At 38.2% G+C, this 14996-nt stretch overlaps 1 protein-coding gene across 3 annotated transcripts; it reads right to left on the bottom strand.

The window, feature by feature from the left end:
* Positions 1–3081: 3081 nt before the first annotated feature.
* On the bottom strand, positions 3082–13789 carry LOC106157856 (solute carrier family 28 member 3). Of its 3 annotated transcripts, none has more exons than XM_087013896.1 (13): positions 12888–13111; positions 10627–10772; positions 9925–10072; positions 9438–9693; positions 8999–9143; positions 7496–7684; positions 6922–7083; positions 6444–6569; positions 5724–5854; positions 5234–5402; positions 4792–5037; positions 4263–4443; positions 3082–3991 (listed from the first exon to the last, which is right to left on the bottom strand). In XM_087013896.1, exons 2-13 carry the CDS (start codon positions 10753–10755, stop codon positions 3954–3956), a joined length of 1920 nt encoding a protein of 639 aa, XP_086870022.1. In that variant the 5' UTR covers positions 10756–10772; positions 12888–13111; the 3' UTR covers positions 3082–3953. The 3 variants fall into 3 exon arrangements, with proteins under 3 accessions (XP_086870022.1, XP_086870023.1, XP_086870021.1); XM_087013897.1 differs by lacking the exon at positions 12888–13111 and adding an exon at positions 12341–12418; XM_087013895.1 differs by lacking the exon at positions 12888–13111 and adding an exon at positions 13709–13789 and having other exon boundaries at positions 3083–3991.
* Between the last annotated feature and the right edge of the window lie 1207 nt (positions 13790–14996).

Here is a 14996-nt window from a genome sequence, read left to right as displayed (position 1 = left end):
TTGCTTTTCAGGTTCATATATGTGTTTTAGGTTTTTTGTAAGCTTCATGGTAAGCCGATGTACAACAGCAATCAGGGTAAAGCCAATATATGTTTGACATAAATCATACATGCACTTGTAAATGTAACAGTAACACTACATGCATGTATACAGTCTATAAACAAACAGCAAATGCATTTAATTTATAAGAGCATATCCTCTGTTTTGAAACCATTTCAACGTATTGAGAATAATTGAGATTTATTGGGCGGTTACATGTAGGTCTCAAGCTGTTAAAAATTGGTCGGAATGTCATCATTATTTCTAAGAAAGTAAATTACTGAGAAAGTAAGGGACACTTTTCCCGGAAGTTTTATTCACAACGGCGTAAAATAAAATACGTTATATCTTAAAATAACTTTACCCAACTAATATATATTTTCATTGGGAATCTTTCATGCATCCGATTTTATCAATATATGTATGTCTAACGGAAATGTGTTTACCGATCTGTCCTTAAAAAAAAGCCTATTTTCGAATAAGACATTTCCTTGTACACACTAAAGGTCAGTAAGGTCGAAATCGAGCTAGATTATCCATTGGCATTTAGTCCAGAAATATAATAATTGGAATAAGCGAATTAAATGACTTTACAGTACATCTGTGTAACACTATTTAGGAAAACAATTTTTAGAAAGGGAGCATATTACAGATATACCGCGGTATTTCTAAAATTATTTGCAAAATGGATAGTTCGTATTCTTTATTTTTAGTTGATTTTATTAATTTTTTATTTTGTCTTAACTCTAAATAACGAACGCCGCTTTTGCTATTGTCTTTTTCTAAGCATCTAAAATAATAAAATAAAATAAGTTGGCGATAGCACACGCATATACATGTGTGTACTTCAAAGTTACTTATTTAAACAATATACTGACGTTTCTCGAATAAAGCAATGCAGAGGCAATGTTTTAAAAGCAATCTGTTAAGTTTTTGGTGACAATAACGAAGCGAGCTTTGTACAAGGGTCATTTTACTTAAGAAGTGGCTCTTGAGTCACGTCAGTGACGTACAAATTTTGTGTAATATTTTCTTGATATCTATGTTTGATGACTGTTGATTTCTTTCCACATTGGAGGCTATTACGAGTAGTATAAAACAGCAATAACAATGGGGCTAGTCAAAATTATGTAAATATTACACAAAACGCGATCGTCATTTTTGTGAAACGACCCGAATATAATTAAATTACACATGTATCAGCTTGCTCATATCCAGAGAGTTTATGGGAATCGACGCAAGCGGATACAGGACCCCACCACACCACCACCACCACCCTTTTAACAAAATAAACAGAATGGCGGATTCCGCCTTTATTCCTTTTTCAAAACAGAGGAAATTACTGCTTTATGGCCTTCCGAAGTGCTAGTAATATCCCCGAAATCGTACCATTATAATTTCAAGCAAATAATTTGTGGCGGTGTCAACAAGGGGGTATGAGGAGGAGGGGGGAGGGGGGTTAGAGATATTGTACGTATCTTCTCCCTCCTCAGGAGAAAATATTGATTTGCCATTTCCCAAAACAAGAAAATGCAGATTTGAGATTGATTTAGGTACCAACCTGTGTGCGGCAAAATCCTCCAAAATGTATCATTAATGCACTCCATTAAAATAATTTAAAGCTGGACCGAGGGGTGTGAAGCCCCAAAAACATTGCTCCTCCCCCTACACCTACCCTATCCCCTACCAACCCCTTTTTTTTTCTTTATTCCCAGAATCCGACAATCACCAGCTTGTTCAGCCGAGAAAGTCAATGAGTATTGACAAATTTACACCACCATACTTTTGAGCTCTTCATATTGATTCCCATTCTTCATGTCTGTTCCATACGCTTTTCACAGTTTACAAGGCGTAATCCAATAAACCCAGAGAATAAACCAAATTAAGGCCACGCGGGTGCCTATTCGATAACTTGACTAAAATTGAGAGTTTTCGTGTTTTAACCTTAATAGGTTGAATAGCACGTATCACTGGCAGTTCCCCGAACTACTTTTTTTCGAGAGGAAAATGCTTATCTTTGCATTTAATAATCCCCAAAACGCATTAGATACAGCAATCCAAGTGTGAAGCCCTTCTCCAAGTAAAAAGAAAATTATAAAAATCATTTTAGAAAAGATCCTAATGCAGTTGAAATTGTAATTGACCCTCTGGAATTTTTGTCGACTCTGAAAATTTCATCAACATTTGTGAGGATTTTTAAGATATCTTTTCCACTAATCAATAGGCAAAACGACGCCGATGGAAACATAACACCAGTGACTGAGCTAAACGATGAGCTTCTTCAGTGACATGGCTTCAAAACCAAAAGCATCTCTCGAGATCTATCACAGGCACAAATCTATCATATATTGCATAGAACCAACATAAAATGTCCACAATGAACAAACCATAATATTAATCCAATTAGACCGTAGAATTTACTAAACTGGGGCCCTTAGGTGATTATTAGCATGCAATTGCGTCAATTTGTTTTGGGTCGTGCGTCGTTAGTTCTCAATGCCGCCTATTAAATAGCACAGTTTGCATTTCCTAAGTTCATATGTCGGCAGAATTGACATGGTTAGTAACTAATTCGTGCATTTTGCATAGCATAACTGAAAAGTAGAATTTCACTGTTAAACGGATACCTGAAGCATATTCATCGCCATGCCAATCAAAAGGCAAAGTTACTAAATGCGCATATTTATCAGTAACCGAATACCCCTTTCCACCGCCCACTCCCTTGCATGTAGAAAATATAGTTTGCACAATTTACAATTCATAACCCAATTATACCAGGGAATGAACTTAATTAAGTGTTCTCGTATTTTACTCCCACGATACTATGGCGCCGAGTGAATAATTTCATTGGTGTGGAATCAATCAGTTTTTCAGTGCCCCGAATTATTGCGTTAGGTGAGACAGTCTTGGTCCGGGTGAGACCAAGTTGATTGCGTTTTGTAAATTTCACCACTTTTTAAAATTTAATTCTATTTCATTTGAATTACAAGAATGCAATGCAAATCTCTCAACGTTTTTGACAATCTGATGTCTACGACTTCGTCTGCATAATCAACACATCTAAAATGTATTATCTATGCGGGTTACAGGAGAAAATGAAAATAAGACCTCTGTTATTGATACTTTCATTCACGAAATACACTACCTGCTATATAAAACTTTATAAAAAAATGTGTCAGCATTCTATCTTTCTTGCACGGTCTCTATGCACAATCATTTTTATTTTCTGCTAAAAGATCTTGTCTTCTTATGTAGATACATGTACATGTAAAAGTATACATAATATGAGTTAAAGCATCTTTGTTTCTAGCACTGTAGAAAAACTTACCATAAGTAATACATTGTACATGTACCTCTCTCTCTCTCTCTCTCTCTCTCTCTCTCTGACACACATACACACAAACACACGTTAACACACAATTGACTAAAATAAATGAAATCTAAATATACGAAAAATATCTAAATATACGAGAAATAACATGATAAATGAGAAATATCCCGAGGTTCTCTCTGTTCGTTAAAACGCGTATCTCATGGCACATGTATTTCCCATTCCTGCTTCTGTTACTTTCTTTTCCTCTTTCCTATCGAGTGGTCAGCCAATTGCACGTGTGACGTCACACAGCAGAACCATGGTACGCTTACCCTCCGACAGAAACTTCTGTAATTGTTACAAATTTGAATAGTAGTATTTCAATCAGTTTTAGAAGAAACGACAGAGACCCTTGGCGGAGGGTACAGCATACTCGCCCTAGGTGCTCGTCGTTGATATCGATCAACATGAACGCATTTACTTTACCAGACTACACTGTATGTGGTGGCATTATGATGTAATGCAATCAATGCGCATCCATGTATCAGTCGGCAGAGTATGAAACAGCAGTTTGCTAGCACTGGTACAATGTTTGTCTACTTCAGTGTCCTGAATGGTCTATTTCAACATAGAATAGTCCTGAAGGTAATATACACATACTAGTACGTCCAATATTGCATGTTAAAAAGTAAGATAAAATACAGAAAACAAGACAGAAAAAATTAATCATTAAGTCAGTGTTTGATTGTAACAGTTAATTAATGATGTTTTGTTTGTTTCATGGTTCTTTTTCTAGTTTTTACGCAAATTGTAAAACATGGCAAAGAAAAAGGAAAGAAAGGGGGTTTAAAAATACCAGGACATCAAGTGATTGCATTCAAACAATATCCAAGCCTCTAATAAAACATACCTGCAATGCACGCCGTCATGAAGCTTGCGACGTTTCCTGCAATCATGGCCCGGATTACAATCTTCGCGAGATCTCGTTTCCGTCTCGGTGCCATTGCCCCCAACGCTCCCAACATTACACCAATGGATCCGACGTTAGAGAAACCACATAAGGCGTAAGTGGAAAGGACTTCGGAACGCTCCTATAAAAACAGTTATCACTGTAAACCTTACTAGGGTTCAGTAGCCGTCATTTTTTTCGCATTATGACCCATTTACATATGTATATCTTTATCTATTTATCGCATAATAAGATATTTGGACTCGTCTGTACATTTCGTACGTAAGGGGTGATTGCTTTTGACATTCATGTACAAAATACTGGCGCGTTCTGTACACATATATCTTCCCTTTGACCAAACTTCGGTCAGTTAATAAAATATTGCCAACAGTACTCCTACCATTTACCGAGCCTAAATGTACAGGAACATGCAGGTTACTAAGATTACAAAATGAACAACTCAAATAAAAAGATTTAAAAAAATTTATACCGTCAAGACCCCTCCCACCAGCGTCTTGTTCAAACCGGGTAGGAATAAATCTTCTCCGCTTGCAACCACTGTGTCATTATAGCCCATCAAGACCTTTCGATTTCTGATCAATTTTCCAAGTTCATCAAACGCCACAAATTCATTGACGAGCGTCTTTACTCCTATCAGCTCTGCCACCTTGCGGCAATCGGGGATAGCAGCCCCCATGACGAACGCAAACGGCCAAAGAAGGTAGGACAGAATGATCTAAAAAATTCAACAACAGGGGGCGATTAAGTTAAGATACTTCAAGATCGTGTTCCAAACAAGAACTTTGTACATTATTTCTGTATGTATGGCGTATTTAACATCACCTACTCACTATATTGACTATCATACCTGTAGCGTCAGTTTACATATCATAATCTCACCTGTTTACAATGTTCACTACCTTGTACCATACCTGTAGCGTCAGTTTCTCCAGGCCGACCCTGTTTCCAGCCCAGGTGAGGGTCCCGTTCACCAGGTCCATTAAGGCTAGGAAGGCGACCAGGTTGACGGCGATATTGGCGACCAGCTTGATGGACTGGGAGGCGCCATTGGAGGCCGCCTGAATTACGCTTCGTTCGGGTCTGAAACAAATATAAGACTTAGCGTTTCGTTGCACGTTATCCTGCGAATGGACTTTCATTAATGCATACTCCATCATAGACTTGGTGGCAAAAAGTTTGGTAGAAGTGAGACAGGAAAGATGTTTTCATCTGACTTACAGATGCATATACATATATTTCCAAGCTTGTAAGTTTCTGTACTTTCACACATTTATCTACTTGCAATAGTGATACACTTTGCCTATGTATAAATTCATCCATATCTTTTTTTCACTTTTCTATTTTTAAAATGTGTTTAAATTATTTCATAACAAAATATTTTCAGAAATAACTTAATATTACCCCTTTTCCATGTTTTCAATGTCTTGCACGGTCGTTTTAGATTTCTTGGTCTCGGGATAGAAAAGTTTCGCCATGGCCAGAGCGGCAGGAGCTGAGATCACAGACGCCGATAGGAGATGATTGGCAGGGACCTATATTAATTATTAACTATTGTATAATAAAATTTATTCCGTTAACAACTGTTCTTTAGTCTTGTTTCTTTAAAAGCGATTTTGCCGCGAGCGACAGGGACAGGGCAATACACGTAGAATATTTGATAAATATATCACTTCTATAAAATTTTGTTAAGTATTAAAAATAGTCTTTTTGTGAACTAATGAACTACTTATATCCACTGAAATTCACCAGCGCGATTTACGCTACCTTAGCAAAAAGAACAAATACAATACTGTATTTCTAACATCGTGTAGCTAAGGGGTACCCAAACATCATTTTCTCGTGGCATATTTGAGTCTTTTCTTTTCAACATAGAATAAAACATTTGTTGTAATTTTTATATGTACAGCAGGGGCGGATCCAGAGCTATTTTCTGACAGTCTTCCAAATTATCTTTATTGATCCATCCTACAATTTTGACCGCCTTCCAACAGAAAAAAATAGATACCCGTCAATGTAAACTTGAAAATCTGACCGTCTCCTGGAAGACCCAGAAGACGGCCTAAATCCGCCTCTGTAACAGGTAAAATACATATTGCGGTTTCAAAGAGAATCGAACCTTACCCCAAATCCAATGAAAGCTCCCAGCACGGTGCCAGCAATGGTGGCAAATCCACCTGTCATGACGGCGTGGAGCTCGGAATTCGTCATCTTTGGTAGCAAAGGGCGGATCATGAGGGGTGCTTCACTCTGAATTAAAAACAAAATATTTAAAAAATAAATGATAGAAAGTAAAAAGAGTTTCGACAGACTAAATATGACAGATACGTCTGGTATGTGTTCAAACTCATGTGAGGTACAGATTTAGCCGATTTGTACATCTCAGTTGCATTTAATGAGATACTAGTACTTTAGTATATGTATTACCCAAGCTGACGATAGAAGGCTATTTTTGGAGCCGTGTACGCCAAATTGTATACCAGTTTCGAATTGAAAGATAAAGAATTCAATATTCAAAAAAGACTATTTTTCACACCGATGCACAGAAATCTTTCTGAGTCGATGTGCTTTGCTCAGACCATAGCTCACGTATTCAACCAACCTGGCCGATGAAAATATTTGCTGCGGCATTGACGGATTCTGCTGCAGTAGTTCCCATGGCGACCTGCATCACCCAGGCAACCCGGAATATTATCCACTGCATGGCGCCCCAGTAGTACAATATGGAAATGCACGTGCTGAAGAATATAACTATAGGGAGAATCTGAAAAAAATATGTGGAGAAACTGTGTACAATTAGCTGAAAAAATTATTTGCATGCTAAGGAGAGCAACAAAATAATTGCCTGCTGTGAAAACAACGACTCGACCCCCACAGGATAAGTGCAAGCACGTGTATCATTGATGTAATTAGTAACATTACGTCAAGCAAATGCACCCATATCCATTTCTAGCCTTTTTTGTGTGAACTCCTTCGGTGTGGGAAAGCAAAAACAAGATTTCCTTATAATCATCACCACCATGATCAATTACCATTACAAGGACACAAAATACAATCTAGCATTGACCCATTAAGAGCAAAGTACAATGTATTTGCATACATTGACGCTGTTTATTATTCGGTAAATACAAAATGCGATACCCAATTGATTCAGCTAATTAATCCAAGGAACCCACCTTAAATGCAAAGAAGTGGTGCGTGGCGTCACCTAGGACAAATTCAGCGCCAAAGTCGGTGTGGTCCAAGAACTCTGACACCCTGTCCCCGAGCCACATGAAGGAATGGAACCCGGACTCCGTACGAAGAATAATTAGAGCAAAGATGAACTGAAGGAGAAGACCCATGAAGACAGGTCGCCATTTTACCTGTAATATACACGTAAGAATAGGGTTCCTATAAACCTATCGTACTAGCAGGATTGATCTAACTCCGAACGGATTCTCGCTAAATTGCATTCACTTTAAGCGGCTTAAATGTCTGTCACACTCACCGAAACTTCTATTGGGTAGTTAACTTTCGTGCACGCTTATACTGAATGCAATTTAGCGAGAATCCCCTCGGAGATAGATCGATCCTGCTAGTACGACAGGGTTATGGGAATGGTCAGCGTAATAAAAAGCTCTATCTGATGCAATGATATAAAATGAACACCAATTATAAAAGCCAAAAACCTTCGTCAATATTGTTTATTTAGTAATTACCCAATGATTTGATTTTTCATTCTGTTAAATAAATAATGTAGAAATGCAATCAGGAAATAATACTTTGATCTAAATGCCTAAAATTGGGTCTCATTTTTAAATTAATGAACTTATTACACCCCTTAGGAGACTATTTTTTACTTTATCATCTGATTTAATTTTGTCTGTTTAGGAAAAACACATTTCTTAACACGGATCTCTAGCTGATATTCTAAGCAATAAATGTGATACGGGAGGGATGTACAATATATTAGATTGGTTTCTGTAGTCCGTCTTTAATTTCAATTTTATATAAGTCATTTTTTCTTATTTATTTATTTATTTATTTATTTATTTATTGAGTGGTGGCTGTCACCCGGGTTGGTAAAAATGGACATTTATATCTCGAAAGCGGGTTTACAGATCGAGGTTTACTGAACGGCCTTTGACAGGATATATAATCTGAAAAGTGATTTCCATACATTATTTTTCGACATTAAGGCTTCGTTCACATGCAATGTCTATTTTCTAAATTCTATTTTCTATTTGCGGCATGTCTTATGATCACGGTCTGTGGCCTGAATATCCCGCCGCGTAATTACTGGCAGCGCGAGCCAGTTACTATAAGTTACTATAAGTAACTGGCTCGCGCTGCCAGTAATTACGCGGCGGGATATTCAGTGCACAGACCGTGATCATAAGATAGCGCGAATAGAAAATAGAAAATAGATTTTTAGAAAATAGACATTGCATGTGAACGAAGCCTTAGGTCTACCGTGGATAGTAAGCCTTCGCTGACACCCGCAATTAACATTTGCGAATGCGCAACCAACATCTGAAAATCTTAATATCCGCACCCCATGACGTAAGGTAACTCAACGCTAAATGTGGAGACAATGAATGCTAATAGGAATTTCAAGAATTAAGCTTCAGTATGAAACACATGCAATATCACTAGGTGGTCCAAGGAGTTCGTTGGAACTCCTTGGGTGGTCTTACCTTAGCCGGGTTATGAGAAAATATGAAGAACACTGCCACATATACTATGATGCCTACTCCTGACATGAGGTTTGCCGGTTTCTTCACTGCCACTTCTGCTATAATTATAGATGCTATAACTAGTGTGGCAATGATGTAGAATGCCCTGAAAATGTAATGAGGATATTACGAGAAGTTATTTAATATAATATAATATAATATAATATAATATAATATAATATAATATAATATAATATATGCTACACACAACGCTATTAAGAACACACCCATACAAGTGCATATTAAAATGAGTAAGTACCAAACCTAAAATACAAAATGTTGTACAACTCACCCATATAATCTAGCAATGAGTAATGTTCTCTTTCAACCCTTAATGACGTGTTTTAACTTTATTAAAAGAGAACAAATAAAAGAATACCCTTGTATGTTGTACCCTCACCATCTCACGTATTTCAACTTGGATTTGTCGAATCTTTTAACAGACGGCAATACGCAGTTCTTCAACCTTGGTTTCAAAATGGCCGCCAAAGCCATCAATACCAAGAAGACGGTCAAAACCACCAATCGGATAGAGCCTTCATCGCCAAAGCTGTACCACATGGCGTAGATGAAGTAAACGATGTAACCAAGGATCAGAACGGCGTAAAACGACCACAGGAAAATATTCTTGTGATCTTGGTAAAATGCGGACAGGGCTAAAAGAGAGTTTAAATAAGACAAAAAGGTATGAAATCTTTAGACAAAGACGTGCGCTCAATTTCAACATTGTCAAATGCGTTACTTTCCGTAGCTAATTACGGGTACCCCAGTCTTTTGGCGTAAAATAAACATTTTCGATGATTATTCTTAACTCTCTTCCTTCCAAATTGTTAGTGTTACTTATCTTAATTCAAAAAGACAACAAAGGTTTTGGGGGTAATTCTTACTTTTCTGGATCTTTGCGGCATTCCTATGGAAGCAGTCGGGTTCATCCTCGTCTAGATCTTCAAATAATTCCTCTTCCACTTCCTCAATTTCTTCCTGTTGCTGACTTTGAAGTCGTAAGAGAACATCATGCGGAACCACTTGGGAAATCTAGAACGCATTTGAGAAGAAAAATACCAATCACAAGGCAAACGCATGCAGGAAAAGTGTAATAAGCTTTTTCTGCCCATAATGGACTTATTTGTATATTTGGCCCACGTAACCATTCAATTTGGAACTCGGCGCATGTTTTAATAAACTGTTAGTCGTGCAGGTACCGTATACCTCTCAGAACTTATTTGACTGATGTATCTAACAATCGATAATCTAAAATGTGTTCCCTGCAACAGACATATTTTTAAGTCCAGAACAACTATACATGTACAATTCGTTTCCCGTCTTTGATAAAATCCCTGCCGACATGGAACCACACCTTGTTCAACGAACACATTTGTTTTTGGGACCCATTTTAGACAGATTCATAAGGGTACAGGCTTAACTCATTTAACCAACTAAAGATTGATACATGTAGCACGCTACTTGCACGTTGTGTCGCCAATGAGATAATTAACACTCCTAGAATTATATGAGACGGCGCTGGTAGATACAGTGAGTTTATTAGCAGTGACACACATCATATTTGGTATTCATGATCAGCACGATACCTTTTCGTCGGGAACCTCTTTTTGGCCCGTCTTGGCACCTACGTGGTCGGGGGTGGCAATGTTTGGACCTTCATCCGTATCTTTCGGCTTCCTTTCACTCAGTTCAATGGGAGGTGAGTTGGAATCCATTTTTACAAATACCAAACCTACATATATAAGACAGAATCATTGAATAGGACATGTGCATGTTCATTGATTGCGTTAAGACTCGGGATTATACGTATTACACAATTACTTGGGTACAACTGGAGGTGGTTCTTTCATCAAATACATGGAGTAATTACACGTATTCGGGTGTGGAGAATGTCAAAAGAGTTGGTTGTGTTACGTCAAGTACGTTAGAAACCACGGTGTTGGGTATATCTGTTGTTCAGTTCGCATAAAAAACCCCAGACTTGTAAATTATTTTTAAAGGAGTCGCTTGGCTGTGTACGTATGCACCGCGCATTAGTGCAGCATTGAACCCACCTTAGATAAGGAATTTGGATATAAGACGTTCAGAAGTAATATTTGTGGTAGCGCTTGGGAGTGCTAAGAAGAAGGAAGCGAGTTACAGGAGAGGGTTCCGAAGTTGGAGACTGCACGTAGATCATGTTAGCGTCAAAAAACCTTTAAACTAGTCGTTACGTGTCCTCGGGTCTTCTTTGAGCGACTTTACGTAAATTTGACAGGAACCATGAAATCTCGAAATGTGTGTTTGCACAGAGCATAAAACTTTCATCAAGCCTACACTCTATGCAGCTAGTCACCAGTGCTATTTCCTAGCCCGCCCTATAAATACATGTATGTGTGGGGCAGGTTCGGACGCTCTCACCTTTGAACTACTGGGTATGCGTGGGAACACACTTTAGCTTCACAGATAACAAGAATAAAAACGCCTGCTGAAAATGTTGACGATGTTAACCTATCGATAAAACATTTCCCCTGACATGCAGAACGCAGAGTTAAAGACCGTTTCAAAATAACGCCTGCTCATATCGAAAGGTATACTTGAGCGATGCAATTTGTACCTGTTCACATTGAGCATTTGACTACTGAACAACATTGGCTATTGCGTACATTTTACCAGCTGCTTGAGACCTCAATTCTCGCATACGAATTAAATGAACTTTTGAATTAAATGAATAACAGAAGAAATCCCAGAGGGTTTTTTATTGAACATTCCATGTACTATAGATGGAAAAGTACATAGCGTTCCTAACCCCCCTCCCCCACTCTTGCCCATCCCACCCTCGCTCCATAACAATCTCCATTGCGTTGAAACACTTTATCCTCTGATACTCTACGTATAATGGGTTGAAATTTGGTTTTATGCAAATATGTGTCTTAGCTGTTTTGCCATGTGCAATTGAATTATGAAAGTTTACTATTCGAATTACCAGCTCTAAGTGGGTCTCGCGTTCAATATCAACCTAAACAACACTATAAGAAGATATATGAACTAATCTTATCGTAATAACACTGAAAGTGCACGGCGACAACGTCGACAACAGATGCAGGCGACGTCTTAATGTACAGACACATCTGTGTCTGTCCATAAAAACCTCTCTCTTCGTTATTTTTAATTTTATTTTTATTTTTTGTAATTTTTTGGCGGGAGGGGGTAGATTTTCCATACATTTTTCTTACATCGCTAGCTAGTAGTCCAATTTCCGTAGAAAATCAATTCCTTAGCCAATGTAGATATTCCATTACTTGAAGAGACTCCACTTACCTTTGAGACTAAATCAGTTCAAAAATTGGAGCGGCCACTCTGCTTTTCTTTAATTGCCTCCCACTGTGAAATGTAAAGGAAACTCTTACTTCAGCTCAATTGATCATTAAGCGTTGAATGAAACGGAAGCGAGGCTGCCCGTGGGAAGTGACCCAGCAGTCAGGTTTAATTAGTTGAAAGTTTTGTGAAAGAAAAGGTACCATAGCAGTGAAGGGGCCAAAAGTTCAGGCAGCAAAGTCAAACTTTGACGACCCAAACCAACAGTTACATAATTCATTTCTTCCGCCAAATAGCTAGAATTCTTACATAATTAAAAGATGCGAGAAATTTCACGAAACGAACGACAGGGAATGGATACAGTCTCTAATCAATATCAAGCAAATATATTTACAATTTAAAGATATAGCTAGTACTTATTTAAATTTGCATTCACACATACAGTAGATATAAAGTCAATTCCCATTGATTATACATTATAAACTAGCCGTAAGCCCCGTTGTATTAGTATTGCGGGCGATGTTAAACCCAGATCTTAGCCCATACTCACGAAACGCAGTCCAAAATATTAAGCGATCGTAGTAGACTAATACTTCTACGCCTCGTTTATCAATGATAAATCAGGTCCACTAGTATCCTAAAAACGTGCCAGTATTCACGCGTTATGACAAGTACTAGCAGTTCCAGATAACATAAGGATGAATCTTGCTACGCATAGCATGTACATAGTTTCCAATGCTGTTAATGTACAGTTCTCGATACAAGCTATTCCAGCCAATATAAAACCGTTATACCTTCATAGGGTTCACGCACTCTTAATGGGCATCCACCGCATAAATAATGAGGAATACAACATTCCGCGACCTACTGTTCCGCACTTCCCCGGATGACATTTACTAAACGTGGTCAAGGGATAGGGCCCGGCGCAAGTTATATGATTAAGCTTTACTTGGCTTGAAATATACGTGCCTCTGTGTCCCTGTGTCCCCGCCCTCAGCCCGGCCTCCTCTTCCTCTATCTGCTTTTGAGTTAAAGTATAGACAAGGCGCTTCTAATTAATGCATAGATTACAATTAAATACCACGAATGTAATTGGCAAAGATATTGCAAAGTGTTCAATATTAGCTATTAAACCAGACCCCATTTGCAAGGCAAGCACAATCAACCTTGACACTACTGTACATATATAGTATAAAGTACCTAATCAGTGTTGTTAATTTTTAGGTCAAGTATGCTTTGATATGATTCTCCTTAACATTCTTCCCCCGGTAAACACCTGTTTAAGACATCTCTAAAAAGGTGCTACATGTACATAAAAAAGCGGTTGAACACACACCGGTTTTCCCGTGCCTTTACTTTCCGCAAACCTACCTGGTGTACACCCGGTTCCAGTCTGCACAGTACATGTACGTCAAATGTAGGTCAACAGGATTTGACCACAACGAGGATTTACGCCCTTACTGATGTACTCCTGATTCCAGCCTGCGTAATACATTAAGGTCAACGGTAGGTAAACAAGGGGGTGCCAGGAAGAAGGAGATGGAACGATAGGAGAGAGATAGAGACATATTGTGTAATAACATTACGAAACTAACAAATCGATGTCCCAGAGGATGTCTGCACATGGGCAAGGCTTATAAAATTTGTGTGTCTTCTGCTAGTGACTGACTTCACTCCGACTTTTTGATCAAGACTGTGCAACATTCCGAGAATGTCACAAAATAATTTAAGGTGAAAATTATGAGAAAATTATACAAAACTGTTTTATCATTCTACATGCACTTCCTCTATTCACAAAATTTATTCAGTCGAACCCAGTAACCTAACATCGGCAATATGAAGTTACGAATAATAACATAAAGAACCCATTACTAATCAACAGACTCTATACATATCGTTTGTAACACATTATGGAAAAGTCAGCAATCATTGCCTCGAACAGGGCGAAAATTACTCCCAGAGGCAGGCCGCGCGATAAAGGGAAAATGGAGCAAAAATTAGAAAAAAAGAAAGATAACAGAAGTGTGCACAGCTACCGGGGTAGTTAATAGACAGAGAAACATGGATATCTGCCAGTGAAACAATCCCCTCGGTGTCCCTGATTCTTTGGTAATCTCTGCCCGCAGGGTGCGCTACTGGTCTGTTACAAAAATGTTATATGGCGCACAGTGTAATTTTGTAAACTATTATAGGAGCCCCTGATAGCAGAGGGTAGCACTGTAATGGGGAGTAGACAGGAATATTTTCTGTGTGAATCAATTACTTTGATCCATCACTTAATTGTCACACCCCGCAGGGAGATTTATGGGGACGATGAGTTTTCAGTCTTTTCAGTGTTCGCCTTTCCCGTACATCTCTAAATCTCTAACGTAAACTCCACTACAAATGCACTTGTGCAGACAAAATTATGTCTGATAGTCCCCTTGAACATCTACAAGAATGATGTATCTCCTTATGTAACCGTTACGTAATGAAATAAGGACATGCAATGAAAAGCTATTGAAACTAGAAAAGCACTCAGAGAGCGCAGACCTCCGCCAAGGCAGCTAAGTCTCCATCTAATGCCGTTTCACCCCTAAATTTTCGATATTTTTTTATTATTGATTATTAGTTGATTATTGATGCCTTCTGACAGTTCCTGAAAATTACATCAAAATTG

The sequence above is a fragment of the Lingula anatina genome, chromosome 5, assembly GCF_051362555.1.
Source record: "Lingula anatina isolate TDL-2025a chromosome 5, LinAna3.0, whole genome shotgun sequence".
Taxonomy (NCBI): Eukaryota; Metazoa; Brachiopoda; class Lingulata; order Lingulida; family Lingulidae; genus Lingula; species Lingula anatina.
This window is presented reverse-complemented; position numbering and strand designations above follow the sequence as displayed.

Coding starts and splice junctions, on each gene's coding strand:
- LOC106157856 (XM_087013895.1), bottom strand. CDS start 10,755: ATGGATTCCAACTCACCTCCCATTGAACTGAGTGAAAGGAAGCCGAAA. Junction 5,855..6,443: donor GAGCTTTCATTGGATTTGGG/GTAAGGTTCGAT, acceptor TAATTAATATAG/GTCCCTGCCAATCATCTCCT. Junction 5,038..5,233: donor TGGAGAAACTGACGCTACAG/GTATGGTACAAG, acceptor TGAATTTTTTAG/ATCATTCTGTCCTACCTTCT.